At 42.8% G+C, this 20589-nt stretch overlaps 5 protein-coding genes and 1 pseudogene across 5 annotated transcripts; 4 read left to right on the top strand and 2 right to left on the bottom strand.

Moving 5' to 3' along the window:
* The first annotated feature begins 1726 nt into the window (after positions 1-1726).
* Positions 1727-4550, top strand: CCT5 (chaperonin containing TCP1 subunit 5). Its single transcript, XM_017141928.3, has 3 exons — positions 1727-1947; positions 2781-3762; positions 3823-4550. The coding sequence occupies exons 1-3, from the start codon at positions 1840-1842 to the stop codon at positions 4359-4361; spliced, it is 1629 nt and encodes a 542-aa protein (XP_016997417.1). The 5' UTR covers positions 1727-1839; the 3' UTR covers positions 4362-4550.
* On the bottom strand, positions 4444-5582 carry EndoG (Endonuclease G). The gene has a single exon (XM_017141930.3). It carries the CDS (start codon positions 5483-5485, stop codon positions 4553-4555), a length of 933 nt encoding a protein of 310 aa, XP_016997419.3. The 5' UTR covers positions 5486-5582; the 3' UTR covers positions 4444-4552.
* Positions 5583-6680: 1098 nt separating this feature from the next.
* LOC108057609 (uncharacterized) lies at positions 6681-12642 on the top strand. Its single transcript, XM_017141943.3, has 5 exons — positions 6681-7935; positions 10095-10527; positions 10787-10847; positions 10945-12052; positions 12108-12642. The coding sequence occupies exons 1-5, from the start codon at positions 6870-6872 to the stop codon at positions 12527-12529; spliced, it is 3090 nt and encodes a 1029-aa protein (XP_016997432.3). The 5' UTR covers positions 6681-6869; the 3' UTR covers positions 12530-12642.
* A 962-nt stretch (positions 12643-13604) lies between these two features.
* LOC108057576 (probable cytochrome P450 6a23) lies at positions 13605-15648 on the top strand. Its single transcript, XM_017141881.3, has 3 exons — positions 13605-13625; positions 14562-15138; positions 15209-15648. Exons 1-3 carry the CDS (start codon positions 13605-13607, stop codon positions 15622-15624), a joined length of 1014 nt encoding a protein of 337 aa, XP_016997370.3. The 3' UTR covers positions 15625-15648.
* Positions 15649-16891: 1243 nt separating this feature from the next.
* LOC108057572 (probable cytochrome P450 6a23) lies at positions 16892-18512 on the top strand. The gene is made up of 2 exons (XM_044392798.2): positions 16892-17985; positions 18052-18512. Exons 1-2 carry the CDS (start codon positions 16899-16901, stop codon positions 18471-18473), a joined length of 1509 nt encoding a protein of 502 aa, XP_044248733.1. The 5' UTR covers positions 16892-16898; the 3' UTR covers positions 18474-18512.
* A 472-nt stretch (positions 18513-18984) lies between these two features.
* LOC123002553 (probable cytochrome P450 6a23) lies at positions 18985-20537 on the bottom strand (annotated as a pseudogene).
* Positions 20538-20589: the final 52 nt, after the last annotated feature.

Here is a 20589-nt window from a genome sequence, read left to right as displayed (position 1 = left end):
ATATTTTGGGTTCTCCAATTGGAAAGGGGGGTCAACTGTAAATAAAAAGACGGGCGCGGCGTTGCCAGATGCGCAAACATGATGTGTCGTTTTCGCTAATTAATTAATAAACAAGGCCTGCAAACAAATTGATTATTAATGCGTTTATAGAAAGCGGATGCTGTATTGTTATTTATTTGTGTTTACAATCAACAAAAGAATAAAAGTACCGCCGACACAGTGGCAACACTGCGGGGCGGCCATCTTGAACGGAAGGCAAAACAGTAAATAAATAAGGCATAATAAAGTAAAAAATTTAATTTCACAGTTTCAGCTGAAATCAATTAGTTACTTTACTTACGAAACGTGCCAGCACACATACATACACGGCGGCCACAAATTTCTTTATTTATTTCCGCCGTTCTCTTTTTGTTTCTTCTTCTGTGTGCGTCACAGATGATTTTTCAATAAAAAAAAAAACACACTGACCCACACAGCTGCACCGGGTTGGGTGTGCGTGCGTGTGTGTGTGCGTACGTGAGGAAATAAACCAACACCGTTACTCGATTTATTAGCAGGTTACACTTAAACTATTGCACTACAAACCATTACAACCAAGCCTACTTGCCACCAATTGGAAAGGGGTCGTGGACTCCCCGCACTATTTTCATTTTCTCTTTCTTTCTTTGCACTACAAAATCGACTTTGCACTTTTTTCTCTTCGTGTATGGCGTCCAACTTGGATACCATTACTTACAGTTTATTATTCATATTGGATGGCATTTTCACTTTTAATGGTTGCAACTTAACGCACTGAGAAGAAATTGAAACGAACGAAATTGGACTTTTGTGGTGAAACAGGCTTTGTTTGGGGTGCAAACCTCCCAGCTATTTATGATCTGATTGCGTCGAAAGTTTAGTATAAACTGTGAAATATACTAGCGTGACTTTCGCTTTTATAGCTTTGGCTGTGGGTTTTATCAGGGGATTTGTGGCTGGCCCTGTTTGGCCACACTAACTGCAAAAGCAATTTTTAGGGATGGGAAAAAATCGATTATTACATTGGCGGCTGTTTTTTATCTTAACAACGTTTTGTTAGCGTAATCTAATTTAAATTTCAACATGTTTTATATGGGATTTACGTGTACAATGTACATATTGATTTATTTAACAAAAATATTATTTAGAGTTCATTCTCCCAATTTCACTTAATAATTAAAAATATTTTATTCCAGGTTAAAGATGTTGATCATTCCGAGCAAAAAAAATATCCTTAAAATTTTAAAACTATTGGTTTGGAGGTCTACTAAGTTAGTTCTGAATTAGACCCACGCATGAATTAATTCCATGAATTATGTTGATTTTTTGTTTTATGTGAACGATTGAATTTGAATTTTAAGTTTAATAGAATGACTTCCAAAATAATTTATACGGAATTCTCCTTCGTTTGAGGAACGACCATAATTAAGTGGTTTGATCTGTCTGAATTTTATACACCATGCAGCTAACATTCTTCTTTTTAATTGTTCGACTCTTTGTTATCTATTGGAAGCAACTTTTACATTCTAACAAATTCGTAAAATTCAGGCAGGTTCACTTAAGGGCTTAATAAATTCATTTATTCGAAATAAATTTGAAATTTTTTACCAAACAGAATACCCTCTTCACCGTCCTGGAAATTTTGTACCTAGGTGGCACCTTTATTGCTATCGATATTTCATCGGCTACTCTTCCATCTCTGGGCGTAACGCGTTTGGCGTATTTTAGGTACAGTCGTTCGTTCGGTGGAGCTAGGAAAATATTTCGGGAAATAAATCTTGGAATAACGTGCGAATCCGTCACCCTTTTAACTAAACAACCATGAGCGCCTTTCCCGGAACGTTCGCGTTCGACGAATATGGTCGGCCTTTCATCATCCTGCGCGACCAGGAGCGCCAGAAGCGCATCACGGGAACAGATGCCATAAAGGTGAGTGAAACGGGGATTTCCCGGTCCCCAGCGGTGGATTCCGCATCCTGGAGGAGTTAAGATGGCAGAGATTCCTGGGGAAAAGTCATACCACAAAGCCATTCACTTAAAGGGCTCCCGAGAATGACGCATCGTCTTTGGAACATTCCAGATGTTCTAAGAAGCCGGTTTGAAAAGAGCAGGCAGTTGTTAATCTCAATGGATTTGCATAATATATCCAATCTAATGCATGAGCAGGGCCTCTAAACATTTATTTATCCTTCAGTGACATTCATAAACAATTAATTTGGTAAAACCAAAATGTCTGGGCTATTTTGAGGTTAAAACGCCGCCCAGATGTTTTTCTTTCATTGCCGGCTGAGTCACGCGCACTGTGAAAAGTTTGGATATTGAAGGAAGCAGCTGAAATGGTCTAAAATACGAAAATATCATACTCTGTATGATCCTAACTTTGTTTAAAATGTTTTTACTTTTTAAATATTTTTCCAAATAACTAAGCCGCTGTCACTAGTTTCCTAAAACATGTTTTTATCTTAAATTTAAATTGTTGACTATCTCTAAATTCCAGCTTATATTTATTTATTTTATTTATTTATACAAAACAAACTTAAAGTTAAAACTATAAGCTAACTAAGATTAAGCTCGTCTGAGGTGTCGAATTAGATACATTTTTATTTTATAATTGTGGATTTATATTTTGAGCTTAATTTGGCCTTTTTCAAGGTGTCGAATTAGATACATTTCTATTTATTATTTGAATTTAGCCAGATTATATTTATTTTTCCTTTTTATTCTATTTACACTAAAAACTATTAAAATTTTTCTCCCCGCAGACGCACATTATGGCCGCGCGCCAGATCGCCTCCACCCTGAAGACCTCTCTGGGTCCCAAGGGCCTGGACAAGATCATGGTCAGCCCCGACGGAGACGTGACTGTGACCAACGACGGCGCCACCATCATGAAGCTGATGGAGGTGGACCACGAGATCGCCAAGCTGATGGTGCAGCTGTCGCAGTCGCAGGACGACGAGATCGGCGACGGAACCACCGGCGTGGTGGTCCTGGCCGGAGCTCTGCTGGAGCAGGCCGAGGGTCTGATCGACCGGGGCATCCATCCCATTCGCATCGCCGATGGCTTTGAGCTGGCCGCCCAGTGCGCCATCAAGCAGCTGGACGCTATTGCCCAGCCCTTCCCCGTGGACCCCAAGAACAAGGAGCCACTGGTCCAGATCGCCATGACCACGCTGGGCAGCAAGATCGTGAACAAGTGCCACCGTCAGATGGCCGAGATGGCCGTGGATGCCGTGCTGAATGTGGCCGACATCGAGAAGAAGGACGTCAACTTCGAGCTCATCAAGATCGAGACCAAGGTCGGCGGTCGCATGGAGGACTCGATGCTGGTGAAGGGCGTCATCGTGGACAAGACCCTCAGCCACTCGCAGATGCCCAAGGAGCTGAGGAACGTCAAGCTGGCCATTCTCACCTGCCCGTTCGAGCCGCCGAAGCCCAAGACCAAGCATAAGCTCGATGTGACCTCGGCGGAGGACTACAGGGCGCTGCGCGAGTACGAGCAGGAGAAGTTCACTCAGATGGTCAAGCAGGTGAAGGACGCCGGCGCCACTCTGGCCATCTGCCAGTGGGGCTTCGACGACGAGGCCAACCATCTGCTGCTGCAGCAGGAGCTGCCCGCCGTGCGCTGGGTGGGCGGTCCGGAGATCGAGTTGATCGCCATCGCCACCGGCGGACGCATCGTGCCTCGCTTCGAGGAGCTCACGCCCGAGAAACTCGGCGTGGCCGGCCTCGTTCGCGAAATGGGTAAGCTTACATACAGTCCTCAAGCTTTGCCTATTTTTTATTGATTTTTTCTCCCCTCAGCCTTCGGCACATCCAAGGACAAGATGCTGGTCATCGAGGAGTGCAAAAACTCCAAAGCAGTGACTATTTTCTTGCGCGGCGGCAACGCCATGATCATCGCCGAGGCCAAGCGCTCCATCCACGACGCCATCTGCGTGGTGCGTTCGCTGGTCAAGGACTCGCGCATCGTCTACGGCGGCGGTGCGGCCGAGATTAGCTGCTCGCTGGCGGTGGCCAAGGAGGCCGACCAGCTGTCCACACTGGAGCAGTACGCCTTCCGCGCCTTCTCCGTGGCCCTGGAGAGCATTCCGCTGGCCCTGGCCGAGAACAGCGGCCTGCATCCCGTCGAGACGCTGTCGGAGCTGAAGGCCAGCCAGGTGGCCGAAAAGAAGCCCAGCCTGGGCGTCGACTGCATGCTGTCGGGCGATTCGGACATGAAGAGCCACAACGTGGTGGAGTCTCTGCACTCGAAGAAGCAGCAGATCCTCCTCTCCACACAGCTCGTCAAGATGATACTCAAGATCGATGACGTGCGCTCCAAGAACGAAGGCGGCATGTAGAGACCACACATCAGATCCAGTTTCAGATTCACATCCCCCTCGCTTTGCTATCTCCTCACGAACAACACGCCTCATCTCTATGTACATCTGTATTAATTGTTTACTTTATTAATCCACAAGTTCTTTGGAAAAGAAGAAAATTACATTAAAACAAGGGGCTATCCCAAAATACACTAAAACCAAACTAAAGATTAGACTTTCTTGCCATTGATAGTGGTCAGTTGCTTGCGGTTGATCTGGTCGAAGAAGAGCAATCCCGCCGAGCGTTCGACGCTCTCCGGCGGCACCTGGAACACGCTGATGGGGGTGTCGTTGCTGATCACCTGGTTGGGCATCACATAGGACTCCATGTGCAGTTTGTGGTCCGCGGATTCGCCTACAATCACCTTGTAAAAGTGCGTGGGAACGGCCACCGTGTTCGCCCCGATGACCTCGTACTTCACGTAGCTCTTGCCGTCCTCCTCCTTGTGGGGCAGGTAAAGTGGACCCGTGCAGACGTACACATTCGAGTAGCTCTTGGTCAGCTTGCGCACGTGCGACTCCAGGGTGTTCCACGCATCCCGGTTGAAGCCCTGGCCCACCTGTGGCGCCATGTTGGACAGGTAGAAGGTCTCGTCGCAGTGCTTCTGGTGCAGTCGATGGTTGCCCGCTGCGGCCATGTGCCCGCGATCGTAGCCGGATCGCCGGTAGTCCGTGTTCTGGGACCTGAAGAACGGGTGGATGCTCTCGTCCTGCCGGAAATCACACTTGGCCCGATCCACTGCCTCGTTCTTGGCCACCGACTCCGCCGTCAGGTGCTCGAACACCCAGTGCGGCACGCGGTTCCTCCGATCGTAGGACAGCACGTAGTCCGAGTGGGAGCGCACATGATCCAGTCCCGGGAAGCCGTACTTCATGATCTGCCCGATCCGCGAGGGAGTCGCCGCCAGGCTGACATTTGCCTCCTGGGCGGGAATCAAACTGGCCGCCGAAACAGTTCCAAAGGTGGGTAATCCCGGCAGGCGGGGAAGGCTGTTGGCGGATCCGCCGTTCCGACGTTCCCGCTCCACGTGGGAGCCCAGGTAAAAGGCACCCAAGGCGGTGGCACTCAGGGCTAATACGCTGCCCACTCGTCGGCCACTCATTTTCGCTGTTTTATTTATAAATCTGGCCAAAAAGACCAGATAACGACAGCTATTGCACAATTCAGGTACGTTATTAATCGGTTTCTATCGTTCATCGATTTCGAACATATCGACAGTGTGACCGCCGAATTAAAGGAGGAATCGCAGAAATCTCTTCCAACCGTATTCTTAGCGAAATTCAAAAATCTAGAAGTCACAGAAACCGTTTAAAACTCAAGTGTAGGATTTAAAAGTAATAAATAAATAATTAAATAATAGGGTTAAAAAAACTAGGTTAATACTTTATACCAGCGGTCGGCACACACATACGTTGACATTTTGTTTTATATTTGTGTGAGTAATTTGCACTGGGCAGCTCATCGATGTGTGTGTGCAGACCGCTCCCAGCGGGAACATTCCTCTGGAAAATAACATATTTTCAAGAGGTTTCTCCATACAAGCGGAAGGGACAAAACCTCATTCACCCCTTACATTTCTTCCGTCTCTGGTTTCAAAATACACGGGGGTGACACAAAAAGTAAGGGGGAAATGAGGTTTCTATGTGGTTTTCCTAGGGAATTTACATTTTCCCTACACCGTCGCCTGCTGAAAGAAACAGGATTTCCAACACTTTCTGCTAAAAGGAACAGGATTTTCAGCACACAAAGAACCACCTTCTCACTTTCCCGGTGGGCTGTTCTACGTTATACATGTGCGAGCAGCGCGGCGGCAGAACAAAACCCTATGCTCACTTAATAGGGCGCTGCCGACCGCTGCTTTATACAAAGGCAACTGTTTGGATAGTTTTAAACCAGCGGTCGGCAGCGGCCTAATAAGTGCGTATACTGAATTGCTCTACCCATCCTCTGCCAGCTCACGTATGCTGTAAAACAGCGGGGGAAATTTGGTCGGAGATTTCTTCGACACCCCTGCTAAATTAGAATCAAATTTAATAGGGTGTTTGTTCCCATAATGACCTAGCTCGTGTTTCCCTCGCAAGCATATTTGCTGCCTATATTTTAAAAATATATGTATCTAATTGGTTTGTGGCCCGAAACCCTAACTTCATTAAAGACGAATTCATAAAATCTATATAATTTCTGAAATCAATATAAATGTAATTATATGATACATATGAGGGGTTATTTCAAGCTGTCTTATATTACTCGAGATAAAGGCGGTTTAACTGCACTTGTCTCTCCCTCATCCGTCCGCTTTAGCTTTATTCGCAGCTCAAAGCTTTCAAGTCCCAGCTTCGATTCCCATTCGTTTCAGTCTACCGAGGTTTTATTTGACGAGGTTATCTGTCCGGGCTTGTTTACATTGGAACTTCAGCTGATTAGAAGCAAATCGGATAGACGCGTTTTTCCAGCGTACAGTTGAAAGTGAAATCCATAGAGAGAGGATGCTGGATGTGGTGGCTCTGCTACTGATCGCCCTTGCAGTGGGCTTTTGGTTTGTGCGCACGCGATATAGTTACTGGACCCGTCGGGGCATTGGAAATGATCCCTCCCGATTTCCCGTGGGCAATATGGAGGGATTCCGGAAAACGAAGCACTTCATCGATATTGTAACCCCTCTGTATGAGAAGTTCAAGTCCAATGGAGCTCCCTTCGCCGGTTTCTTTATGATGCTAAGACCCGTGGTTTTAATCACGGACCTGGAATTGGCCAAGCAGATTCTTATACGGGACTTCGCCAACTTTGAGGATCGAGGAATGTACCATAATGAGCGGGACGATCCTCTGACCGGTCACCTATTCCGCATCGATGGACCCAAGTGGCGACCCCTGCGCCAGAAGATGTCGCCCACCTTCAGTTCCGCCAAGATGAAGTACATGTTTCCCACGGTTTGCGCAGTGGGCGAGGAACTTGGCCAGGTTTGCGGCGAGTTGGCGGATAATGCCATGTGCGGCATCCTCGAGATCGGGGATCTGATGGCCCGCTACACATCCGATGTCATCGGGCGGTGCGCCTTTGGCGTTGAATGCAATGGCCTACGGAATCCCGAGGCCGAGTTCGCTATAATGGGCCGTAGAGCCTTTTCAGAGCGCCGCCACTGCAAGCTGATCGATGGGTTTATCGAGAGTTTTCCCGATCTGGCCCGACTGCTGCGCATGCGCCAGATCCACCCGGACATTACGGACTTCTATGTGGGCATCGTCCGGGAAACCGTAAGGCAGAGGGAGGAGCAGGGCATCGTGAGGAGCGACTTTATGAACCTGCTGATCGAAATGAAGCAGAGGGGTGAGCTCACCATCGAGGAAATGGCCGCCCAGGCTTTTATATTTTTTGTCGCGGGCTTCGACACCTCCGCTTCGACCTTGGGATTCGCCCTCTACGAGTTGGCCAAACAGCCGGAATTGCAGGTGAAGCTGCGCCAGGAAATCGACGAGGCGCTGCGATTACATCAGGGGGAATTCACCTACGATTCCATGCAGGAGCTTCGTTACATGGAACTAGTCATTGCAGGTGGGTCGGACTGCACATTATCACATTATATTGTGTCTGGTACAAGTGTTTACTTGTTAATGGATGAGTGGAGCTTAGTAATTTTTAAAGCAGTCGATTTGCTGCTTGCATGTCTCCATTTCCCTGAATCTTCTTTAATCAGAGAACTGGCACCTTTGCGTTTCTCTCTTTCATAATTTTAAGTTCCTATGTCATATATATCAAATAAAAACACCTCTTAACGAGGTAAAAAACTAGTGACGAACGCACCTTCAACATACAAAAGTTCTGATATCAGCATTTGTGACGAAAAATTATTACACTCGTCATTAAATAGACTTTCTAATATTTTCTCATTCGGGCCGCCCTAGCAAACTATTCCAGCCCTTTTCCCGTTACAGGCATTTTCTATTGCAGCGTGCCGAATGAGAAAATATTAGAAAGTCTATTTAATGACGAGTGTAATAATTTATCGTCACAAATGTTGATATCAGAACTTTTGTATGTTGAAGGTGCGGTCGTCACTAGTTTTTTACCTCGTTAAGAGGTGTTTTTATTTGATATCAGAAGTTTTTGTTTGTTTACATTTGCTCTCATAGGAGCTAATATATACATTTAAATTTAAATTGGTCAATCATAATTTTTAAACTATTATATTTTAACAAATTAAGTTGAAAAGGCGTTGAAGTATTTCAAAATACCTTTTAAACGAGGTATAGCACATGTCTGTACCTTTAGTAGTGTAGAACTTACAAACTAACGAAATTTAGCTATTTTTAGCTTTTTCCCGCTAAAGTAGCGGCTTTTTCCAAAAGTCGTAGAACAAAAGATTCCTATATGGAACTCTTAAGTGCAAATTTACTGATTCCATGACCCTAAAATACAGTTCGTATACCCTCACACAAAATTCAATACTAAGGGAGCGTTAGTTGTTCGAGCTGGCAAAAGTGGCTATTTTCGTATAAAAATAACTTTTAAACGTGACTTTTTACAGTAATGTGTTATATACCAAAATTTAAGGAATCTCAAGGGCTATACAGTTTAAAGTTGTAAAGAAAATCGTTAGAGCCGTTTTTGAGAAAATTAAAAAAAAGCTAAAAAGAAAGTTTAAAAAAAATGTCTTTTGTTCATATCTTTTTAACTATTAAATGTACACAAATTGGATATAAAGGGCGTTTATAGCATTAAAAAATACCTTTCAAACGAGATGCAGCACAAGTCTGTAGCTTTAGTAGTATAGAAGTTACGGAATTCCGAATTTTAGCTATTTATAGCTGTTTTCCCGCTAAACTAGCGAGTTTTTCCAAAAGTGGTAGAACAAAATTTTGTTATATCGATGTGATAAACGTCATATCAAATTTTCAAAACTTAAAAAACATATTTTGGACAAACTGACAAACTGACAAACTGACAAACTGACAAACTGACAAACTGACAAACAGAATTAAATTTTCATTTTGGGAAGACGAAGAAAATCTTATTTTGGCTATAACTTTTGAACGGAGCGTCCGATTTTGACAAATGACCCCTCATTCGACGGGTATTTTCAAAAGGAATACAAATAAAATCTTGCGAGGGGGCAATTATCCCCACCGGCCCCAACAGCTTCAAATTTCGAAATTTTTACTTTTTCACTTTCACCGCTCTCTCTCCCAAGCCAATTGATTTTCTCAGAGTCTTGGTATGCAATCCTGTTAGTTTTCGCAATACCTTTCGATAGGTGTATCATTCATTATGATCGGACCATCACAGTAGATTTTCATTTCTTCGTGTATATATAGTAGTCGCCTTCGCACACTCTCCTGGTGCGCTTCGTCACTACATGGACTGCCGTCCATAGTGATGATATCGGCGGTGATCAAATGATATTGCAAAATAAACTAATATAAATTTTAACATAACTTTTAAAGATCTTTACCTACAAAATTCATAGCACCGTTAAAAGAACTCGAACAAATTATAAAAAAGACTAGTAAGTAAAACTCTCTAAGAGTTTGAAAAAAATAATTTTTTTATATGTTCAATTTGAAAAATCGTACTCTAATTAATATTTTATTGAAGTACATACATATCGAAACTAGTATTGTTCTCCTAACTTTTAGTGCTATTTTTGACCAATTAAAACAGATTTTTAGCGCCACAAGTTGTAATATCCGACCTGTTCTTCCTATATTTTCTAGAAACCCTTCGGAAATATCCAATACTACCGCAGCTGACTCGGATCTCCAGGCATTTATACGCCGCCAAAGGCGACCGTCATTTCTACATTGAACCCGGTCAGATGCTACTAATTCCGGTCTATGGCATCCATCATGATCCCGCTTTATATCCAGAGCCCCATAAGTTCATACCGGAGCGGTTTTTGGCCGATCAACTGGCCCAGCGACCCACAGCCTCTTGGCTGCCCTTCGGCGATGGACCCCGTAACTGCATCGGAATGAGATTTGGCAAAATGCAGACAACAATCGGTCTGGTCAACCTGCTCAGGAGCTTTCACTTCAGCGTCTGTCCGCGAACTGACCCAAAAATCGAGTTTGTGAAGTCGAATATTCTGCTGTGCCCTGCTAATGGCATTTACCTGAAGGTCCAAGAGCTGAGCCAAGTGAGGAGATAGTGGTTCTTATCAAGCCGGCATCCAGATTGTAATTTGATGTACATTTTAATTTGATTATGTAAAATACGTATAATAACACATTTTTATCAATATACGTTCTAGTAACGCATTTTTTGATTGCGCTGTCTACCTTATCTAGCTTATTTGGGTTTTGGTATTTGATTAAATATTTATGTCGTCACACGAATTTGTTTTTGCGCATTTCACCAGCGCTTGTGATATTAAATAATATCAATTCTTATATTATTAAGACGAAAGTAGTATTACCGCTTCAGCAGAGTACAATTTTGTGTATCCAGTAAACAAATGTTTACGAACCGTAAATTACGATTTTAATAAGATAAACCGCATAAGAGAGCGGAGAAAGAGAGCAAAAGAGACCATATAGGCGATGTAGCATTCCATTTTGAACTCAGTTTCGACCGGAACGTGAACGAGAAATGTTGCTGCTTTCGCTGATCGTGGTTATAGTGTCTCTGCTTGTATTTGTGGCCCGCCGACGTCACGGATATTGGCAGAGGAGGGGTATTCCGCACGATGTGCCACACCCACTTTACGGAAACATCAAGGACTGGCCCAATAAGCGTCACATTGCCAAGATATTCCGGGACTACTACTTCAAGTACAAAGATTCGGGCTACCCATTCGCCGGGTTTTTCTTCTTTTTTACCCGGACTGCTGTGGTCACCGATTTGGAACTGGTCAAGAGAGTGATGATCAAGGACTTTAATCACTTTGAAAATCGGGGAGTTTTCTACAACGAGATCGACGATCCACTTTCGGCTACTTTGTTCAGCATTGAAGGCCAAAAGTGGCGTCACTTGAGGCATAAACTCACGCCCACTTTTACGTCCGGCAAAATGAAGAACATGTTCCCGATAGTTGTGAAAGTTGGCGATGAAATGGATAAGATCTTCAGTGGTAAAACTGAATTGGGTCAAAGTCCAGTTCTGGAGGTTGTGGATCTGGTGGCCCGGTATACCGCTGACGTAATAGGCAACTGCGCGTTTGGTCTCAATTGCAATAGTTTGCACGATCCTAAGGCGGAATTTGTGACAATTGGCAAACGGGCGATCACCGAGCATCGCTATGGGAATATGCTGGATATATTTCTATTCGGATTTCCTAAGCTATCTCGCCGCCTGCACCTAAAGTTAAACATCCAGGAGGCAGAGGACTTTTACACCAAGATCGTAAGGGAAACGATTGACTACCGATTGAAGACTAACGAGAAGCGAAACGACTTTATGGACAGTCTTATAGAGATGTATAAGAATGAGCAGTCGGGAAACTCAGAGGACGGCCTTACCTTCAACGAGCTACTGGCCCAGGCCTTCATATTTTTTGTGGCTGGTTTTGAGACGAGTTCCACGACCATGGGATTTGCCCTCTATGAACTGGCCCGCAACCAGGATGTTCAGGATTCACTCAGGGAGGAGATTAAAAATGTTCTGGGCAAGCACAACAACGAGTTCACCTACGAGGGAATCAAAGAGATGAAGTATCTGGAGCAGGTTGTGATGGGTAAGATTCTTATGATCTCTCTATAACAACTATTAATCATTCCTTCTGCTTCCAGAAACCCTTCGCAAGTACCCCGTTTTGGCGCATCTAACGAGAATGACCGATATAGACTTTTCACCCGAAGATCCAAAGAACTTTATTGCCAAGGGCACAATCGTTGTAATTCCAGCTCTTGGCATTCATTACGATCCGGAAATCTATCCCGAACCGGAGAAATTCAGGCCAGAACGGTTCACAGACGAGGAAATCGCGTCGAGGCCCTCTTGCACCTGGCTTCCGTTTGGCGAAGGACCTCGGAACTGCATTGGTCTGCGATTCGGGTTGATGCAAACCTGCGTGGGATTGGCCTACCTGATCAGGGGCTATAAGTTTAGTGTTGCGCCGGAGACACAAATTCCCATGAAGATTGTCGAGAAAAACATTCTAATATCCGCCGAAAATGGGATCCATCTAAGAGTGGAAAAGCTTTTAAAATAGTACATAAGCTGTAGATATAAGGATTTAGTTTATGTGAACCTATCTAGCTTTTTAAGAGCCGTTTTTGATGTTAAAATAAACTGACAAGCTTACAAGTTGATCGCATCGAAAAATTGTTTTTGAAATATTTTCTAAAAAGAGTAACCATTTTGCCACATATTTTTAATGGAAAATATTTATACCGGGGACCGTAATCATTATGAGTTTTATTTTAAAATGCACAAGAATAATGATTTTGAGTATTAAAATAAAAATCTAAAATAATTAGGAAATTTGAGTTTTACTTCTGAGCGAAAAAACAAAATTCAACAATAATCATTAATTTTGAGTTTTATTATTTCCGATCAGAAATAATGATTATTTTTGACTGCTTCAGGTCGTTTTCTAATTAACGGTAAGTTTCGATTAACCTTTCGCTCATTCATTTGTATACCCTTTCAGATGCCCTGGAAGTCAGACCACATTCGACTATGGTGTTCCTTCTTGATTTTTATTTTTATTCAACAATAAAGTTATACAACTTTTAAATTAATGACTGGAGCTCAACGACGTGTATCCGAACTCGAGTTTGAAAATAAAAAAGTGTTAAAAACGTTTTTTACACTTAAAAGATAATTGGTACCATACAACAAATTTTAAGTACCCTTTTCTTAATCTGGAAGATGTACCGGAAAAGCAAGGTTGCCTTAATGGCGTATTTCTTCGATTTTTTTTGTAAGCTGGTGCTATCGGACGCAAAAGCGAAGAGGGGTAATCATCATTATTTGTTCGATTTCCTATGCAAGTAATGACTCTTTATAAATATCTAACTCATGGTGCTCAGGCATTTTTCAAACAGGCGTTATCTACATTTGCAAATACCAATATACCAGGTTGCTGCGGAACGCAAATGAGTATTTCACCAGGATATGCGCTATTAGAGAATTAATTTCAAATTTTATACAAAGTTTGATGAATTAATAATATTTTATGCTGAGACTAAACCTAAAATAAAAGAATTTACGTAAACTGACATTATGGTCAAATAGATCAAATCGGGCTTCGGGACTCCGTTTACTGCCGTTTACATGATAAGATGTTTTTGACGGAGATAAAGGTACACCCAGAAAAATTATGGACAACATTTTAGGTCATGCATAGCCTAAAACATTTTAAATGGACTAAAAGTTCCTTTTTAGGTCATGTACTGCCTAAAAATTTAAATTTTTGGTATATTTGCCCTACTATTTAGGTCCCGTATAGCCTAATATTTTAGGTCATCGTGGGCCTTAAAATTAATGCATTTTACCTAAATAAATTTGCACGGAACTCTGATACTGTTCTGGCGACGCTATAATTCCCAACCAGTTATAGCGCGGCTTGCATGGTAACCCACTTCGATCGTTCACCAAGACAGCGATTTCACTGCAGAACTGTGAAGCCTCCTCGCTCCTTTTTGTGTGTTGGCATAATGACGACTTCTTGAAGACTAAGCCCGACATTGACCTCGAGTTAGCTATAAACTTTTCTGTATTTACTTTATAATATTATAAATTTTTCAGTACATATTTTTAGGCCAAAGAAGGCCTAAAATTTTGGATAGGGGTTTTCTCATATTTTTAGGCAGCCAATTACCTAAAACCTAGGCCAAAAATTACCCAATTTTAGGCCATGAATGGCCTAACATTTTAGGTCATACAATCCTAAATTTTAGGCCATTCAAGGACTTAGCCCCAGTTTTAGGCCAATTTTACCTAAATTCTAGGCCATTTTTTGACATTTTAGGTCATTTTTTTTTCTGGGTGTAGTACGTTTTCTTATAAAAACGCAGAATGCCGATTTTTAGCTTAGTGTGGAAAGAAAGCTGAACGAAAAATGTCGCTGTTACTGACGCTGATCGCTCTTCTAATATCGTTGCTTTTATTTGTTGCACGACGGAATTATGGATATTGGCAAAGGAGAGGAATTCCCCACGATGTGCCTCATCCACTTTATGGAAACATGAAGGACTGGCCGAAGAAAAAAATGATGGGCCAGATCTTCAGATCGTCAGGTAATTGAAATTGTGGATCTAGTGGGGCGATATACAGCTGATGTAATTGGTAACTGCGCCTTTGGTCTCAATTGCAATAGTTTGCAAAATCCCAATGCCGACTTTGTGACTTTTGGCAAACGAGCGGTTCACGAACGGCCATATGGAGGACTATTGGATTTCTTACTTTTCGGCTTTCCAAACCTATCTCGCCGTTTGCGCCTTAAATTTAACGTCCAGGAAGTAGAGGACTTTTATTTTAGAATCGTGAGAGAAACAGTCGACTACAGGTTAAAGAACAAGGAGAAGCGAAATGACCTAATGGACAGTTTAATTGAAATGTACAAGAAGGAACAGGCTGGAAACACTGAGGATGGACTCACCTTCAATGAGGTGGTGGCCCAAGCTTTTCTTTTCTTTGTCGCTGGGTTCGAGACGAGCTCTACGACCATTGGATTCGCGCTCTATGAAATGGCCCGCAACCAGGATGTTCAGAATAAAGTCAGGGAAGAGATCAACAATGTTCTGGGCAAGCACAACAACGAGTTTACCTACGAGGGAATCAAAGAGATGAAGTATCTGGAGCAGGTCGTCATGGGTAAGTGGACAGCAGCCTTTCGATGTGAATCGGGCTTTTCTTATTAACTTATCCCCATTTTACCCCGTAGAAACCCTCCGCAAGTACCCTGTTCTGGCACATCTAACAAGAATGACCGGGTCGGACTATTCGCCCGAAGATCCCAAGTCCTTTATTGCCAAGGGCACTATTGTTGTGATTCCAATTCTAGGCATTCACAATGATCCGGAAATCTATCCCGATCCTGAGAAATTTAACCCGGATCGTTTTACGGATGAGGCAATCGCTGCGAGACCCTCCTGCACCTGGCTTCCATTTGGCGAAGGACCGCGACACTGCATCGGTCTTCGATTTGCTCTGATGCAAGCCTGCGTGGGATTGGCCCATCTGATCAGGGGCTATAAGTTCAGATTTGCGCCCCAGACGGAACAGAAAATTAATTTTGCCCTGGAAAGCGTTCTAATGTCAGCCAAAAATGGAATTCACCTTCATGTTGAGAAGATTTAAAATGATATTATTATACGTAACGTCGTTTTTATACCCGTTACTCGTAGAGTAAAAGGGTATACTAGATTCGTGCAAAAGTATGTAAAAGCTAGAAGGAAGCGTTTCCGACCCCATAAAGTATATATATTCTTGATCAGGGTCACTAGCCGAGTCGATCTAGCCATGTCCGTCTGTCCGTCTGTCTGTCTGTCTGTCTGTCTGTCCGTCTGTCCGTCTATATGAACGCTGAGATCTCAGAAACTACAAAAGCTAGAAGGTTGAGATTTCCCACACATATTCTTTGGCTTCCTACGCAGCGCAAGTTTATTTTAGCCGAGCGCCACGCCCCCTCTAACGCCCACAATCGCCCACTAACGATTTTAAAATGGGTCCTGCGCCCTTTAAAGATTTTCGAGAAGTATAAATGCAATTTTGTTGTGTATATTTATACCTATCGAAATGTAGAAGACATTTTTCAAATCGGACCATTCATTAAAAAGTTATACGCAATCAAAAATTATATATCTATCTCCCTCGCACTCCCTTTAGCTGAGTTTCGATTATTAGTCGGGACAACAACCCGACTATAGCATTCTCTCTTGTTCATATATCAAAAAACCACTCCTCTTTGTGCGATTGTTTAAATATCATGCACATTGATCTCCAGAACTGAATTTGCAATTGTAAATCTAACTAATCATTTATTAGTGGGTGCCTCAGATTAAAAAACAAAAAAAAATTGTGCCAGGAATTTATTCATTTTCATTTAGTTATCGCCATGTGTTTGTAGAGCTCGTCAAATCCGGTCAAATACAAAATAACCTTCTTGTGTATATATAACGCAAGGAAGTAATGGTTTTAATGGTTCCGGACAATTAAACATACATTTATAGAGGGTTTCATGTTATAAACTTTTGCAGAGCAGACAACACAGTCAAAATAGGATTTTTTATTGGTTTTTTATTGTCGATAATATTACGTAACCGCACTTGTTATTAATTCGCTCTAAAAGAGAAATAATGCTCTCAGTTATACGAATAAGAACATTCTCTCTACCTAATCTTTTGTTATGTTTTTACATTTTCTAAGTGAGTTTACCTTTGTTAATGTGAAATGTGTTAAGGTGTTTCTGTTGATAGAAATTGCACAATGAGCCATTAGCAGCAAAAACAATTTAGAACGCGTTTATCGATGAGATAAGAGTTCAGTTTGAGAGATTAAAAGAGAACGTTCTCCATATAAACGACGTATCATGCCGGGTTTGAATTCAGTTTTGACTGGAACGCGAACGAGAAATGTCGCTGTTGCTAACGTTGATAGCGCTTTTAGTGTCGCTGCTTTTATTCGTGGCCCGCCGACGTCTTGGATATTGGCAGCGGAGGGGTATTCCGCACGATGTGCCACACCCACTTTTCGGAAACATCAAGGACTGGCCCAAGAAGCGACACATCGCGAAGATATTTCGGGACTACTATTTAAAATACAAGAGCTCGAACTACCCATTCGCCGGTTTCTACTTCTTTTTCACCAAAACCGCCGTCATAACCGACTTGGAGTTGGTCAAGAGAGTGATGATCAAGGACTTTAATCACTTCGAGAACCGCGGTATTTTCTACAACGAGATCGATGATCCGCTTTCGGCTACTTTGTTCAGCATTGAAGGCCAAAAGTGGCGTCATTTGAGGCATAAGCTCACGCCCACTTTTACGTCAGGAAAAATGAAGAACATGTTTCCGATTGTTGTAAAGGTTGGAGAGGAAATGGAGAAGATCTTCAGCGGAAAAACTACCTCTGGTCAAGGTCAAGTTCTTGAAGTGGTTGATCTAGTGGCTCGCTATACGGCTGACGTAATCGGTAATTGCGCGTTCGGCCTCAATTGCAATAGTCTGAACAATCCGAAGGCGGACTTTGTCACCATTGGCAAAAGAGCTATAAATGAACGTCGCTATGGAGGACTTCTGGACTTCTTTATTTTCGGCTTCCCGAAGTTATCTCGCCGTTTGCGACTTAAATTGAACGTCCAGGAAGTGGAGGACTTCTACACTGGAATCGTAAGGGATACAATTGACTACCGATTGAAGACCAATGAGAAGCGGCATGACTTTATGGACAGTTTAATCGAAATGTACAAGAAGGAGCAGGCTGGAAACACTGAGGATGGCCTTACCTTCAACGAGATCTGTGCCCAAGCCTTTATTTTCTTTGTCGCTGGGTTCGAGACGAGTTCTACAACTATGGGCTTTGCCCTCTACGAGCTGGCCCGCAACCAGGATATACAGGATAAACTGCGTGAGGAGGTTAACCGTGTTCTTGGCAAGCACAATAACGAGTTCTCTTACGAGGGTATCAAAGAAATGACCTATCTGGAGCAGGTCGTTATGGGTAAGCATAACAGCAGCTTCACAATGTTTCTTTTTAATTTTTGCTAAAACCAACTTCACAATGCAGAAACCCTTCGCAAATACCCTGTTCTGGCTCATCTGACGCGGATGACCCAAACTGATTTTTCACCGGAAGACCCCAAATATTTTATTGCTAAGGGCACAGTCGTTGTGATCCCAGCTCTGGGCATTCATTATGATCCTGAAATATATCCCGAACCCGAGAAATTTAAGCCGGAGCGTTTTACGGATGAGGCAATCGCTGCGAGACCCTCCTGCACGTGGCTTCCATTTGGAGAAGGTCCCCGGAACTGCATTGGTCTCCGCTTTGGACTGATGCAAACCTGCGTGGGATTGGCCCACCTGATCAGAGGCTATAAGTTTAGTGTCGCCCCGGAGACCCAAATACCAATGAAGGTTGTCGCGAAGAGCATTCTTCTGTCCGCAGAGAATGGGATTCACCTTAAAGTCGAAAAGCTTACAATATGATACATTTATAATTTTAATATAATAATTTGTATTTAGCAATGCTTTGTATAGAGTATATAACCAACTTTAAAACAAGAATTACAGCGAAAGACACTGGTACCACTGCGTACGCAATATGGGCGCTAAACACACAAAAAAATTTGATTGGTAAAATTTACCTATACGGACCTAAAAATTTCAAAAAAATGTACCAACACAAAAACCTTTTTTCTTCAAATCCTTGCCTTCAAATTTATACATGCGACGAAGATGTGGTCCAATTCAAAAAGCAGCAAAAACCGAAATTACATCTTAGTCTTAAAATAATATACAAAAAATGTTAGATTTATATTTTTAAAACTAGAGTCTATGAAAGTCGTTTCATTAAAAACAGAAAATGCTGGTTTGGAGATTAATATGTATAATATTTAAACAATCACACATTGTTTTTGAGGTAAGAATGTATTTAAAACACGAAAAGAGCAGTTGTTTTTTAGATGTATGAAAAACGACGTAAGTTATAATAATAATATCAATTTAAAATCTTCTCAACTTGAAGGTGAATTCCATTTTTGGCAGACATTAGTACGCTTTCCAGAGCAAAGTTAATTTGCTTTTCCGTCTGGGGCGCGAAACTGAATTTATAGCCCCTAATCAAATGGGCCAATCCGACGCAGGTTTGCATCAGAGCAAATCGAAGACCAATGCAATTTCGGGGACCTTCTCCAAACGGAAGCCAGGTGCAAGAGGGTCTCGCAGCGATTGCCTCATCCGTAAAACGATCCGGGTTGAATATCTCCGGTTTGCGAAATTATTTCTGGATCATTGTGAATGCCTAAAATTGGGATCACAACGATAGTGCCCTTGGCAATAAAGGACTTGGGATCTTCGGGTGAAAAGTCCGACCCGGTCATTCTTGTTAGATGTGCCAGAACAGGGTACTTGCGGAGGGTTTCTAGGGGGTAAAACGGGGATGAGTTAATGAGAAAAGCTTGATTCACATCGAGAGGCTCCTGTTCCACTTACCCATGACGACCCGCTCCAAATACTTCATCTCTTTGATTCCCTCGTAGGTAAACTCGTTATTATGCTTGCAAAGAACATTGTTGATCTCTTCCCTGACTTTATCCTGGACATCTTGGTTGCGGGCCATTTCATAGAGTGCGAATCCCATGGTCGTAGAGCTCGTTTCAAACCCAGCGACAAAGAAAAGAAAAGCTTGGGCCACCACCTCATTGAAGGTGAGTCCATCCTCACTGTTTCCAGCCTGCTCCTTCTGGTACATTTCGATTAAACTGTCCATTAGGTCATTTCGCTTCTCCTTGTTCTTTTGCCGGTAGTCGACTGTATCTCTCACTATTCCAAAGTAAAAGTCCTCTACTTCCTGAACGTTAAATTTAAGGCGCAAGCGGCGAGCTAAAGTTGGAAAGCCGAAAATGAGGAAATCCAATAGTCCCCCAAAGCGACGTTCATTTATCGCTCGTTTGCCAAAAGTCACAAAGTCGGCATTGGGATTCTGCAGACTATTGCAGTTGAGACCAAAGGCGCAGTTACCGATTACGTCTGCTGTATACCGGGCCACTAGATCCACAATTTCAATTATACGACCTTCACCTGGTGTTGTCCAACCTGCACAACAATGGGAAACATGTTCTTCATTTTTCCGGACGTAAAACTGGGTGTAAGCTTGTGCCTCAAATTACGCCACTTTTGACCTTCAATGCTGAATAATGTACCCGTAAGTGGATCATCGATCTCATTGTAAAAAACTCCCCGGTTCTCAAAGTGGTTAAAGTCCTTGATTAATACTCTTTTAACCAGATCCAAATCAGTAATCACAGCGTTCCGGGTAAAAAAGAAAAAAAAACCAGCAAATGGATAATTCGAGCCCTTGTACTTTAAATAGTAGTCCTGGAAGATCTGGGCAATCATTTTTTTCTTCGGCCACTCCTTCATGTTTCCATAAAGAGGATGAGGCACATCGTGGGGAATACCTCTCCTTTGCCAATATCCGTAATTCCGTCGTACGACGAATAAAAGCAGCGATATTAGAAGAGCGATCAACGTTAGTAACAGCGACATTTTTCGTTCAGCTTTCGTTCGACACTAAGTTAAAAATCGGTATTCTTTGAATTTA

Source organism: Drosophila takahashii, chromosome 2R (genome assembly GCF_030179915.1).
Source record: "Drosophila takahashii strain IR98-3 E-12201 chromosome 2R, DtakHiC1v2, whole genome shotgun sequence".
Taxonomy (NCBI): Eukaryota; Metazoa; Arthropoda; class Insecta; order Diptera; family Drosophilidae; genus Drosophila; species Drosophila takahashii.
Note: the sequence above shows the minus strand (reverse complement) of the source record. Positions and strands in the feature narration are given on the sequence as shown.

What these genes read in the sequence shown, in the direction of transcription:
- EndoG (XM_017141930.3), bottom strand. Translation starts at nt 5,485, where the DNA reads ATGAGTGGCCGACGAGTGGGCAGCGTATTAGCCCTGAGTGCCACCGCC.
- CCT5 (XM_017141928.3), top strand. Translation starts at nt 1,840, where the DNA reads ATGAGCGCCTTTCCCGGAACGTTCGCGTTCGACGAATATGGTCGGCCT. An exon ending in CGGGAACAGATGCCATAAAG is followed by an intron (nt 1,948 to 2,780) that starts GTGAGTGAAACG and finishes TTCTCCCCGCAG; the next exon opens with ACGCACATTATGGCCGCGCG. An exon ending in CGGCCTCGTTCGCGAAATGG is followed by an intron (nt 3,763 to 3,822) that starts GTAAGCTTACAT and finishes TTCTCCCCTCAG; the next exon opens with CCTTCGGCACATCCAAGGAC.
- LOC108057576 (XM_017141881.3), top strand. Translation starts at nt 13,605, where the DNA reads ATGTTTTTGACGGAGATAAAG. An exon ending in TGTTTTTGACGGAGATAAAG is followed by an intron (nt 13,626 to 14,561) that starts GTACACCCAGAA and finishes TCAGATCGTCAG; the next exon opens with GTAATTGAAATTGTGGATCT. An exon ending in TCTGGAGCAGGTCGTCATGG is followed by an intron (nt 15,139 to 15,208) that starts GTAAGTGGACAG and finishes TTTACCCCGTAG; the next exon opens with AAACCCTCCGCAAGTACCCT.
- LOC108057609 (XM_017141943.3), top strand. Translation starts at nt 6,870, where the DNA reads ATGCTGGATGTGGTGGCTCTGCTACTGATCGCCCTTGCAGTGGGCTTT. An exon ending in CATGGAACTAGTCATTGCAG is followed by an intron (nt 7,936 to 10,094) that starts GTGGGTCGGACT and finishes TATATTTTCTAG; the next exon opens with AAACCCTTCGGAAATATCCA. An exon ending in TCTGGAGCAGGTTGTGATGG is followed by an intron (nt 12,053 to 12,107) that starts GTAAGATTCTTA and finishes TTCTGCTTCCAG; the next exon opens with AAACCCTTCGCAAGTACCCC.
- LOC108057572 (XM_044392798.2), top strand. Translation starts at nt 16,899, where the DNA reads ATGTCGCTGTTGCTAACGTTGATAGCGCTTTTAGTGTCGCTGCTTTTA. An exon ending in TCTGGAGCAGGTCGTTATGG is followed by an intron (nt 17,986 to 18,051) that starts GTAAGCATAACA and finishes TTCACAATGCAG; the next exon opens with AAACCCTTCGCAAATACCCT.